The sequence below is a fragment of the Brachycentrus maculatus genome, unplaced genomic scaffold (genome assembly GCF_059751285.1).
Source record: "Brachycentrus maculatus isolate JH-2025_06_01 unplaced genomic scaffold, ASM5975128v1 h1tg000099l, whole genome shotgun sequence".
Lineage (NCBI taxonomy): Eukaryota > Metazoa > Arthropoda > Insecta > Trichoptera > Brachycentridae > Brachycentrus > Brachycentrus maculatus.
In genome coordinates, this window is record NW_028280853.1 from 335,668 (window position 1) to 348,428 (window position 12,761).

General features: G+C 33.0%; 1 protein-coding gene across 5 annotated transcripts in view; it reads right to left on the reverse strand.

The window, feature by feature from the left end:
• Window positions 1-12,761, reverse strand: part of trh (PAS domain-containing protein trachealess) — a 395,076-nt gene that overhangs the window by 114,455 nt on the left and 267,860 nt on the right. The window contains exon 1 of one of the 5 annotated variants that reach the window (XM_088258586.1): window positions 5,281-6,492. The exons of 3 other annotated variants lie outside the window; for them this stretch is intronic. In XM_088258586.1, coding sequence (XP_088114712.1) covers window positions 5,281-5,402 — 122 coding nt within the window. In that variant the 5' untranslated portion in view covers window positions 5,403-6,492. Of the gene's footprint in view, window positions 1-5,217; window positions 6,493-12,761 lie in introns of those variants that run through there. One more of the 5 variants, XM_088258585.1, reaches the window with a different exon arrangement.

Consider the following 12,761-nt stretch of genomic DNA (forward strand, 5'->3'; position numbering starts at 1 on the left):
TTCTGATTTATTTCTTTTATATATGCTTCTTATGCCTTTTTACTATACCTTTTATTGTTTTTATATTTTGCCATGTATTTGTTTATATTATTTTAAAAAAATGTTTACTTTATTATTTGTGTTCCAGTCTTGTTAACCTTAATCCCATGTCCCAAAATGAGAAAAAGAAATTACTCATCGGGAATATTATATATATGACTTGTGTATGTAATATGTTTTGAAAGATAAATAAATAAATAAATTTTTAAAACTTGATATAAATTTATATTCCATTTTTAGGAAGTATTTCTATGCTTTTTAGTTAAATGCAATTGAGTCAGATACCGAAAACACGGTAAAGATAATTCTAACTACCTAACTGAAAAACAAACACATTTTTAATTAATATTTTTACAATTTGTTATCCATATTTAATAACTTTTAATAAACGCCTGAAATATGTTGAGAGCGTCCTAATGTTCACTAGCAAATATAGGTATTAAAAAAAAATGATTTTTTTAATATGTATATTCTAGTAAAATAGTTTTTTTTAAAAACCTATGTAAAAAGAATTCCACCGACAAGACAAGAGGTGGCTTGGTAGGTCTCTGCAAAAAAATAATACGTAAATTGTTTTTATGAATTCATCAAATAATGTCTATTTGTTTATAAATTTACATATATATAACAAATAAACGAAATAACAATGCTTTTGTATCAAGGAATAAAGATACTTATTTTTCGTACTTTTCCTGTTGCGTTACTTTACCTACATAACTGTAGTGTGAGATCATGGTTGTAATGATTCATACGTAGGCTACCTCAAAAGACACATATCGCTCACTCCTTTCAAAAACGTCATAAATCGAAAATCGTCAATTTTCAGTTGTGCGTGTTTTCGGAATGCCCAGAAAATGTACTATATCCCAGCAAAAGAGGCATATTTTAAACTTAATATTTACCCGCTGCAGAGCAGAATGTGTTGTTTTTGCATTTTGAATAAAATGTATTGTTTAGTTATTTTTTTTAATATACTAAATATTTTTCAAATGGAGAAAACACCTTCAGATTTTATCTAAAAAGATCTGTTGCACAGTAAGTTCGAAAAGTGGCTTGATATTTATTTTTAATACATCGTATTATATTTTTAAACTTTAAAAACGTTCTCCTGAAAAATCAAGTATTTTGATTTATGACGTTCTTGAAAGGAGTGCGCGATATGGTGTTTTTTTTTAAACTACCTGAGCACATTTAAATGATTTTGCCACTAGGATTAGCGTTTGCCATTCAATACTCAAACAGAGGGTTACAAAAAAGGATCTATCTTCATTGAACCCATATAAAAATGTCATCAAAAAGGACCGCGTGAACTTTCATCTCTCACCCAGACAATGAGCAAATAAATAAAATAAAATAAAAACATGGAAATTATCACCAACGCATAAAAACCTTTTGCTCACAGACGGTTTTTTAAAACCGTTTTTTTAAGTGGGTAAAAAACCGGCTTACGCTAAGTTTCCTTGTCGATTTTGTCGATTCTTTTGTTGGGTGCGGTTTGCGGTATGAATCTATAGAAAATCGAGTGGTAAAAAGTGTATTAGGCCGTAAAAAATAATGTAATAAAATAACCAATTGATATTGCAATACCAGCGTTCGCAGACATACTGCTACTGAATTACCGGCAGGAATTAAACCGTATTACGGTCATAAAAATAAGTGGATTTCGTTTACAATGATGTGTCCTTCGATTCGGAAAATAATTAGTGTGTGGCTGTTCTAAACTATAGACTCCCAAATCAGTAATTGGTAGAATAGTGGTGGGTACAACTACTTATAAAGTTTAAATTTCAGCAATTCACGTTAAATTACCTAAATGAACTTTTTTTATATTATCAATCAGGCTAACAATTCACGGACATTTAAAAGTGCTTATAAAATATGTGTGCTTACGTTTGAAATTATTTCCTTAGACAATAATACTCAAATAAAATTTATTAGTACTTACTTATTATCGGTACTTTTTTTATACGCATAAAGACAGAAATCGATGTAATAATATCAAGTTTGTAAAATACAACAGATAGAAGACACATTATTTTTATGTACAAAGGCATATATGTATGTATTATTATTAGCATAATACTTGATATACTTGGGCGTTGCAAGTCAGGAGTCGGAATAATCGGCAGGTAGGAATATATTAGGAGATGTGTGAATGTGGAAAGAGCGAAGATTGTTTGCAAAGACAGCTTGGTGTGACGTTCTGTCCTCTCTTTCTACCCCTTAGGAGAAGCGGCGTGATGGTTAGTTAGTTAGTTAGCGTATATCAACAAAAAAATAATGTACTACCTAATAAACGTCTTAATTGAAATGTGAGTTAAAAAGTTGTATTTTTTAATAAATTATTTTGTGAGTGATGTCAGCATTGAATTTGTAACACTCCATAATATATTCATACTTATGATTCAATTGACTCAGTTAAAACAATTGTCACACAAGGGTTTTAAATTAACAATAATGAATGAACAAGAGGATTGTTTTTTCATCGACATGAGATTTATTTAAAACCTTTTAAAATCATATGTTGATGGAAGGACTGCTCTCCTGAAACAAGCTTAATTTAAAACCCAAATGAAGCAATGCTTTTAGTTAAGTAAATTCAATCTTAAGCAATTTATTTTTTTGTTATAAAAATGTGGTAAGGTAAGATACGACATATCGCTCACTCCTTTTAACAACGTCATTTATCAAAAAACTTGATTTTTCAGGAGAACGTTTTTATAGTTTAAGAATACTATAAAATGTATTAAAAATAAATATAAAACCACTTTTTGAACGTTTTACTGTGGAAAACACCTTTTTAGGTAAGACCTGAAGGTTTTTTCTCCATTTGAAAAATATGTATTTTATTTTTTTTTTAATTTAAGAAAAACATTTTCTAAAAATGCAAAAACAGCACTTTCTGCCCTGTAGCAGGTAAATATTATGTTACAAATTTGCCGCTTTTGCTGGGATATAGTACATTTTCTGGGCATTCCGAAAATATGTATAACTGAAAATTTACGATCTTTCATATATGACGTTGTTAAAAGGAGTGAGAGATTTGCAAATGAGGAAAAACTGAAAAGTTAAATTACAAACAAAAACTGAGGAAATAAATATTAAAAAGTACCCACTGAAAAATGGTGTTTCATTTTATAATTCTTGGACCTTTATCGCCAATTCACAATCAAATAAATAAAATAATAAGGGTTCGGTGAAGCTGCAAAACAAATAACTGTATTTCAATGACCACTTTTAAAAACGTCTTCTTTTACAATTGTTGTTATTTAATTTATTTAAAAAAGTTAAATGAGTTTTTTTTAAACTAAATTCATTTTACTTTACAATCTTAAATTAATTATGCAGTTCTCTTCAACAAAGAGAGCTCTTGTCCTTAAAGAGGGACTTACACTTATTGTTTATTGTTTATTTTTGTAGGTGATATAATTTAAGTTTGAAATGGAATGATAAACAAATGCATCGTGTATTAGTTTCAATAAAAGGAAAGTCTCCAAATACTTATTCCTTACGTAGTATTTCACAAAGTTCAAAATATAATTGAGTTTTTTTATTGAATTCCTTAGTAGTAGGTTCGTAATATAACATGGAATTTTTGAAACCTAGTTTTAAATAATAAGATAAAAAGAAGAATAAATACATCATACGAATAATAAAATACTTTTTTGATAATTGATTTGATTTGGCAATAAAAAAATCGAGGTTCAAATAACATTTTCTAGATACGGAAAAAAATCATTTGTTAATTGTGTGTAGATTGTTCTTAAATAATGGTCCTAGATATACGTTTAGAGTAAAGTTGGGTAATTTGGGACAAGATAATTACTACAATAATTTGGTAGTGAGTTTTTGAAAACATCCATCTTTATGAATTAAGCTAAAATTCAGATATACCATAAAAATGAAATGATCTCTCATGACGACATTTTGTAAAGTGGCGCTATATAAACCAGCAAAATACAAGTATTAATTAAACCTTTCTGGGAGGGAGTATGGACGTTAATGAACGTCGAAGTCCGTCTGTCAGTTGATATGATGTAACATGTATAGCAATGACATCTGTGGATATTTGTATGTTATTTTGCCATAAAATAAAACCTAGAGATGTCGAGTTTATTTCTTTTATAAAATTATATTTACACAATTTCTGCCTTCATAACAAATTGGTTTCGTAATTTTTTTTTTCATTTAAAAAGAACCCACTCCCCAGAGAAAGTCGGACATCAATTGTAGAGGTCCTCACCGAAACGTTAAATTTCCATTATAAATGATTTTAAGTACCGTAGAATAGGGCTACTTGAACATTGATGTGTTACTTGAACCCAGTACAAAAAAGAGATTTAAATCTGTATTTGGTCTACAATAATGAACATATCGTGACAATAAGTGTCACCTATCCGGGAAACAATGAATCATGTCGATACGTTCATTTTTGTAGATCAAATATAGATCTAATTCTTTTTTTGTACTGGGCTCAAGTAACACATCAAAGTTCAAGTAGCCCCGTTCAACGGTAATCAGGAATTCTAGCTTGTACGTTTTGGTTGTTACGTTTTGGTGTGATTTAATGATTTTATATTGGTTTAACACAGAATTGGTCACATTTTGTCGCAACTTTAATTAAGATTACGATAGAATACAGTAAATAGAACAAATTTGCATTTGGAGAATTTTTTGTACCTACAATATTGGAGATGTAACTCTTTGGTGAGGACCTCCACAAGTATTGTACTCCTGGTAAGTGAGCTACATGACTCATGTAGGCCTTGAAAGTGAGCTATGAAACTGAGGGAGGTAAAAATAGATCCAATATGGTCGCAGTGACATAAGGGATGCAAGATCCCTTGACCTCATAATAAAAAATAAACAAAATAACTCATATCATTTTTTTGACACCTCATCAAAGATGAAGAAGAATATGGAAGTCTGAGCATTTTTTATTGTAATTGGAGATAATCCAGATTTTGTGAACAAGTATTTGGACACACTCAAAATGTTGTGAATAAAATAACTCTTTGGCCACATACGACGGATGTTTCCCAAAATGCGATTCCTTCCAAACTACATAGACGTCCTTCCAAATTACCCAATCTTACTACAAGCAAAAAAAAATAACAAAACAAAAAAATAATCAAAATAATAAGTAATGATAAGAGTAAATATATGAACATAACATGCCCGGGTTCGAGATGTGATTGGTTTGTGGTTGGTCGGCAGAGATCGCCCGCCGGCTGTACGAACCAGGAGTGCGTGAAGGCCGGCCCGGCCAGGCCCATGACGCCCGGCACGACGCCCTGCGCGCGCGGGTGGAAGCCCGCCGACGCCACGGCGTAGTCCATGGCCACGGCCTGGTACGGCAGCATGTCGCGGCCTCACGAGCGCATGCCGGACCCCGGACGCCACGTCCCGACGTCTGATAACACTGTCTCTGGGCTTCGAATGTCTACTAACACTGTATCTGGGCTTCAAATGTCTGCTAACACTGTCTCTGGACTTCGAATGTCTGATAACACTGTATCTGGGCTTCGAATGTCTACTAACACTGTATCTGGGCTTCAAATGTCTGATAACACTGTCTATGGGCTTCGAATGTCTACAAACACTGTATCTGGTCTTCAAATGTCTAATAACACTATTTTTGGGCTTCAAGTGTCTTAGAACACTTAAAATATTTTCAACAACATTTTTATTCTTCAAACGTCTAATAACACTATTTTTGGGCTACGAATGTCTTATACCACTTTAAATGCTTCAAATGTCTAATAATTTTTCTGTACTTTGATTTACCAAATATCAAAAACCACCATCTAAACTGTTTCTATTTCAAACTTAAAAAATATATATGTTGATATTTTGTATCAAATTGCCAAAGTCGATTGATTTTTAGTTAGAGTTGAAACGATTAATATTTTTTCTGAGCTCCAAATGTCAAATAGTATATTTTGGACAATTTGTTTTTAGACTGTAAATGTCCATAACAAGGTTTTCGATAAAGCTTTTATATTCAGTCTTTTGTAAATACTCGTATTTACGACGTAAGCATACTCCAAGTTACACACGAACCACTTAACAAGGTTTTTTCATACACTGGTAATTTCAACGATGGGTCATTTGCTTTTTTATCGGCTGATTAAAAATTCATGGTGTGGTATGAATATACCTATGTGAAAATACATCCAAGAAGCCTTTCGTTAAATTTGAAAACTTATTTAAAATTGTTATTCCTAAATATTTATTGGCATGTATAAAATTAGATTTTATTCACTGCACGTTCTATAAGAATGTAGCTTAATCAAGTACTGATTTTATTTATTGTTTATTAGCACACACTGTAGATAAGTTTTGTTTTTATCGATGTTTATATCTTCCTCAAATGTCAAACTTTTCGTAAGATGTTGTCTAAAAATCTGTTCGTCCGACACACCCTCTCTCTACCACTGAAAGTGTGTGACTGGCGGTAGATCCATCACCGAAAACACTTGTAGCCGAAAAGTTTTCCAAAGGTAGCAACTTTAATCTTCCGAAGCTCGTGCTCGGCAGATTCCGGAAGACGTCGGATTTTGGGGGCGCGCGATTGGAGCATTCCGTGTGGGCGTGGCCTCGCTCGATTGCCGGCCGGGCGTTCTGATTGGCCGGAAACTTTCGAGGTGTTTTTCTTTCCCGACCAGCGCCGAAATAGTGCGCCCAGGTATTTTGATATTTGAATTGTGTTATGAAATGCTGTACGGTTTTTTTGGTAGTCTATTTATATTATTGCGATGCATGTTTTATAAAGCAAGTAGAAAAAAATGGATAAATGGATATATTTCATATAACCTTAATGTTGGTACGATATTTGATAGATATTTTAATGATGGTATAAGGAAATAATACAAGGCTGAGATAAGCATTATCGATAAATTAAGAAAGGTATGTTGAGATGGTTTAGGCAGTGATAGGTAGTCAAGTAAGCTGTACTACATACTAGGATAGACAGTAGAGGTATCTAGTAAGGTAAGCTAGGTACTACTTAGTAAGGAAGGGTAGGTACTGGTTGTGTTTTTATGTCACGCGGGTAAGTTGAGGTAGGCACTGTTTTTCTGCCTATACGGATGCACGCCACTGTAAATGTAGGTACGATATATGGTAGATGTTCTAATGGTGGAAGGAAATAATGCAAGGCTAAGATAATCGTTAAAAGGTCAAAGGGGAAAGGTATCGATAAAACTTAAAAATGTGTTGATATGGTTTAGGCATGTGAATCGAATGAGAGAAAGAAGAAAACAACAAATTTATGAAGCGAATGTATTTGTAAATAGAAGCAGAAGAAGACCACGGAAAACTAAGCATAATCGATTATTTCATATACTTGAAAGTGTTCAGGTCAGGAGTCGAAATAATCGTAGGGTATGCATGAATTTTTGAACATGCGAAGATTGTTTGTAAAGACAGATTGGTGTAGCGTTCTATTCTCTCTTCCTACTACTTCGGGGAAGTTAAATGATAGTAATTTAGTTTTTAAAATATTTTTTAAGAGACTGAAAACGGACTTATTATTTTAAGAAAAAAAAGGGATGTCGAATTAGAAAATTAGGTTTTAATAAAAAAATATATCTCTCAGAAGAATGTGCGATAAAACGATGTATGATAGATGTGCGAATAGTGAAATAAGGAAGGAATGCAAAGCTGAGATAAGCATTATCGATTAAATTAAGAAAGGTGTGTTGAGATGGTTTGGACATATAGAACGAATGAGTGAGGAAAGAACGGTAAAACAAATTTATGAGGCGAATGTTAGTGGGAAAAGAAGCAGAGGAAGACCGAGAAAAACATGGCACGATCAGGTATGTCAGGTTAGGAGTCGTAACAATCGGCGGGTATGTATGAGGAGATGCATGAACGTGGAAGAGGCGAAGAATGTTTGCAAGGACAGAGTGGTGTGGCGCTCTATTCTCTCTGCCTACCCCTGCGGGGAAGCGGCGTGATGGTTAGTTAGTTAGCAGTTAGTTATAAAAAAAATATCTTCGAATTTCTTATATCTCTTTGCGACACTTCCTGCAAAATTCATCAATTTCAATAATCATAACACTACATGAAATTTGAATTTGATATTATAATTATGAAATATACATAAATTTCATTATTACAATAAATATATTTCGCATCTTACTCAGTCACCGTTTTAGAATGGTCACCCGATCGGTCACAATGCACAATGGACTTGTTGAATCAATGAGGCGCAAAGGATTAAACATTTGAGGTTAGCTTGACCCATACGAACTAAACCTCATGATCCAGAGCTACGCGAACTTGTGTGGTGAATTCAACACAAACTCAGTGATTCTAAAACATTAACAAGCGATACCTACTTATATATTTAGGAACAAAAAAAATAAATAAATTGTAGGGCATGTCAGACCTCAGACTTTAGTGCATGTTGGTCCTTGGGTTGACCAAAATCGCATGTCATTAACATTTTGTGATGTTGTAAGCGTGTGAAAAGTATTTTCATTAATTGATTCGGCAGTCACTTTGTGGTAAAATCTATCCATTTTAAATTTAAAAAAAATTCTTGGTAAATACCACTATGTATTAAGCTTCACATACGGTATGAAAATGATACGGAATGCATTGAAACACGAGTCAAAATAGATTTTTAGTAAAGTGGTATTTACCAAGTAAAATTCAAATTAAAAACGTGTAGTATAGTTTGCATACTGTTGTTGTGATTATCCTGACGAAGAGACGGTACGTTTCGAAACCGGTAGACAAAAATCTCGGAGATATTCTAAAATTACGATGATTATTTTTAAATAAAAAAAATAGAAAAATATAGTTTAAATCTATAGAAATATACTGTGAATACCTAAACTAACTTTGGTGATTTTTAATCAAAAGAACAAATACTGTTCAATAAAGAAGGTTTTGATTATTCTTACATTTTTACGTCTTAACATACATGAAGTCTGGATATTTATAGGGTTCACGATATGTCATAGGCTGGTTGTCTGTCGTGGTTAGGTCAGGAGTATGCATTAATGTATATAGAATTTGTGATTGTTTGTAAAGATAGATTGGTGTAGCGTTATATTTACTCTGTCTACCCTTGCGGGGAAGCGACATAATAGTTAGTCATTTAGTTGGTTAGGAGAAAATTTTCAAGGGATTGGCAGAAGATAAGTTTATAGTTTTCCAAGGAGAACCTGTAAACTCCTTATTAAAGGATTTAGTCCCCACGCTCTACCTGGTTCACTATCTGTTTACCATTCATAAAGAATAATAAACATTTAGCCGTACAAAAACAAAGTTTAGACGTGACGGTACTGCTAAACAACCGAAACAGCTTAAAGTCAAAAATAAAGTAAAGCTTTTGGGAACAGCGATATAGAACTTTACAAGACCACGTGGTCGGATGAAACGTGAATTCAAATGACCGAATTAAGGCTACCTTCACCCTTTTCTGTTATCCTGATAAGGCCCTATACAGTAGGCTGAAATGCCAGTCCGACTCGCCTCGGTCGCAATTTCAAGAAATCTGAAGGCGCCTGAAAGAGACTGAAATATCAGCATGATTATATTCGTGAATAATGTGGATTTGATAGTCATCGATTTTCATTGAATTTGAATGTACGCAGATATAAATTAAGGTCAATGAAGTTTTTCTGACATTTTGTTCGGTTATTATTATTCTTTTTTACCGATAATAGGGTGGTTTTAACCAAGGTATATTTTTAAATAAATAAAAACCATGAAATAATTTGATAAGAATTTGTTTAAAATCTGGTCATTTACAAACCTTCAGACATTTTATTGCCTTGATAAAGTTATCACTTTGCACCTTGTGTTATATTTACCATTCTGTTTATGAAAAAAGACCCACATTGTTACGATTTAAAAAAAAGTAAGCAAGGTATTTAATTTGATAGGAATGAATTTATATGAGAATATATACTTATTTTCAGTTGAAAATCAGATGAAATTAAAAGCTGAAATCTTTTTCATGTTAACAGAAGAAAACTTGTTCGAAATATTATACTTTCATCTCAAAGGAAACATTTTTGGGTATATGTTTTTATATAGTATAATATTTAGACCAGTTATGATGATTTTAGTCAAATACAGATTTTGAATATGACAAAGTAATATTTACTACTATTTAACTACTACTATTTTTAAATGAAATCATAGGTATTTACCTAAAGGAAACTTTATTCATAAATCAATTTTTAATTGTAAAAAAAGTAAAATACGTTTGCAGTGAATATGATTGTTATTATTGATTTTCTCAGCTTTATCGATTGTCCCCTGCCCTACATTGAATGCAATATAACTACCCCCTTGAGTAGTTGTTTTTAGTCACACCCCAAAAGGAAGGTTGGTGCACTGTTGCAATTTATAGTACATGTGTACTAAGGGATGTATCTACCGACTACAACCCTACGAGATGCACTTTATCATCCTCCCTTAAGAATTATGCTGGTCTGGAGATAGGAATTATTAATGTTTTATTGGTGGGTACATTGGAGTACCTTTCTGACGATTCATACAATACATTTGATTGAAAAATATTTTAATTACCTCCTAATTACGACATTTTGAGTTTGTCCATATACTTGTCGACAAATCTGGATTACCTCCAATGAAAGGAATTATTTTTCATGTTATTTTTGGCATCTCACCATAGATGAAGAAGAATATAGAAGTCTGGGCATTTACGCGGCTTGCGACCGTCAAAGGCTGGTTCAAGTGTACACACGTGTAACATTTACCAATTCTACCCATAATTGACAACCACACTACTAAAATTCTTGGAATTTCACCAATAGATGTCTCTAATAAAATTCTAGTGATTCAAGACAATGTTTCAAAATTGAATTATATATATATATATATATATATAGAACTTCAATTGTCAATCATGGGTAGAATTGGTGAATGTTCCACGTGTGTAACTTCATCTTCTTCTTCAAACCCTTATCCGCACCCGATGGTGCATAGGGAACCGCATCATATAAACGCAGTGTTATCTTGATCGTTAACACATGAAGAAAAAGTGATCAGCCCTCCACTTCAGGTACCAGTCCAGGGTAATATTTAATAAATATTAGAGTAAAAAAATACTTATATTTATTTGACCCCCCTTAAGAATTGAACACGGGACCCCCAGTGCGATATCCGAGCGTACTCTCCATTACACTACGGAGGCGGACAACACGTGTGTAAAGTGATCACTTAACCAGTCCATGACGATCGTAAGCCTTGTAAATGCCCAGACTTCCACATTATTCTTCATGTACGTTGAGATATCAAAAAATAAGAATAATTTTATTTAAAAACATTACATTTATCTTTATTTTGTACGATTTTAAAACGTTAAAAAAATTCCATATATTTTTTTCCGAATCTGGAGCAAAGATTTATTCAAAGGAATTATTTTCCAAGAAAATATTAAGCACAAGCAAAACCAACAGCGTGAAAGCTTTCGTTCGCCAAATCAGATTAAACACTCCAATACTAAGGGGGGTGGAAGAATAACCCCTCCGTCACCCCTTGCATAATTAATATGCCTACAGGGTATTTTCAAATGATGGAATAATTTCAAAAGTAAACCTTATATTCGATTATATCATATTAACCCACTCCATTTGAATTACGGTAAATAAAATATTTAACGTAATCATACAGTAATTAAGCTTACAATAATTAAATCACCTAAAAAATTTGGTATATAAAATAGGTTCGCCCCCGTGGTGTAATGGATAGCGTGTATAGTTACCGTGCTGGAGATCCTTGGTTCGATTCCCAGGGAGTAAAAATAAATATTAGTGATTTTATAGTGAGTTAATATTACTCATGTCCGCCTCCGTAGTTTAATGGTCAGCACGCTCGGCTACCGTTCTGGAGGTCCCGGGTTCGATTCCCAAGGGGGGGTAAAATAAATATAACTGATTTTTTCACTGTAATATTTATTTAATATTACCCTGGACTGGTACCTGAGGCAGAGGGCTGATCACCTTTCCTTCATGTGTAAACGATCAAGATAACACTGCGTTTATATGACGCAGTGCCCTATGCACCATTGGGTGCGGATAAGGGTTTTATTATTAATATTACTCAGGACTGGTCCCTAAAACGCAGAAATTTTCACCTTGCTTTCATGTGAAAAAATATTAGTGATTTCACTCTCCTATAATTATTTAATATTACTCTGGACTGGTCCCGGAAGCGTAGGGGTGATCACTTTACAAATAACGATCAATATAACAGTACGTCAATGTAATGCAGGGCTCTACGCACCATTGGATGCGGATAAAGGTTAAAAAATATAGAATACACATAACAAAGTGATTCGGCAGTCACTTTGTGGTAATATCTATACATTTTTAAGTTTTGCTTGGTAAATGTCCACCTCCATAGAGTAATCGTCAGCATCCTCGGCTACTGTTTTGGAGGTCCGGGGTTTGATTCCCATGGGGGGATCAAATAAATATAAGAGATTTTTTCACACTGATATGAATTCAATATTACTCTGGACTGGTTGGTACCTGAAGCTGAGAGCTGATCACCTTTTCTTCATGTTATAACGATCAAGATAACTCTGCGTTTATATGATGCAGTGCTCTTTGCACCATTGGGGTGCGGATAAAGGTTTAAAGAAAGAAATAAAATCATGGTACATATTTACTAAGTAAAACTTGAATTAAATATTAACGTATAATGTTACATTTTTCAAAACGTAAGCA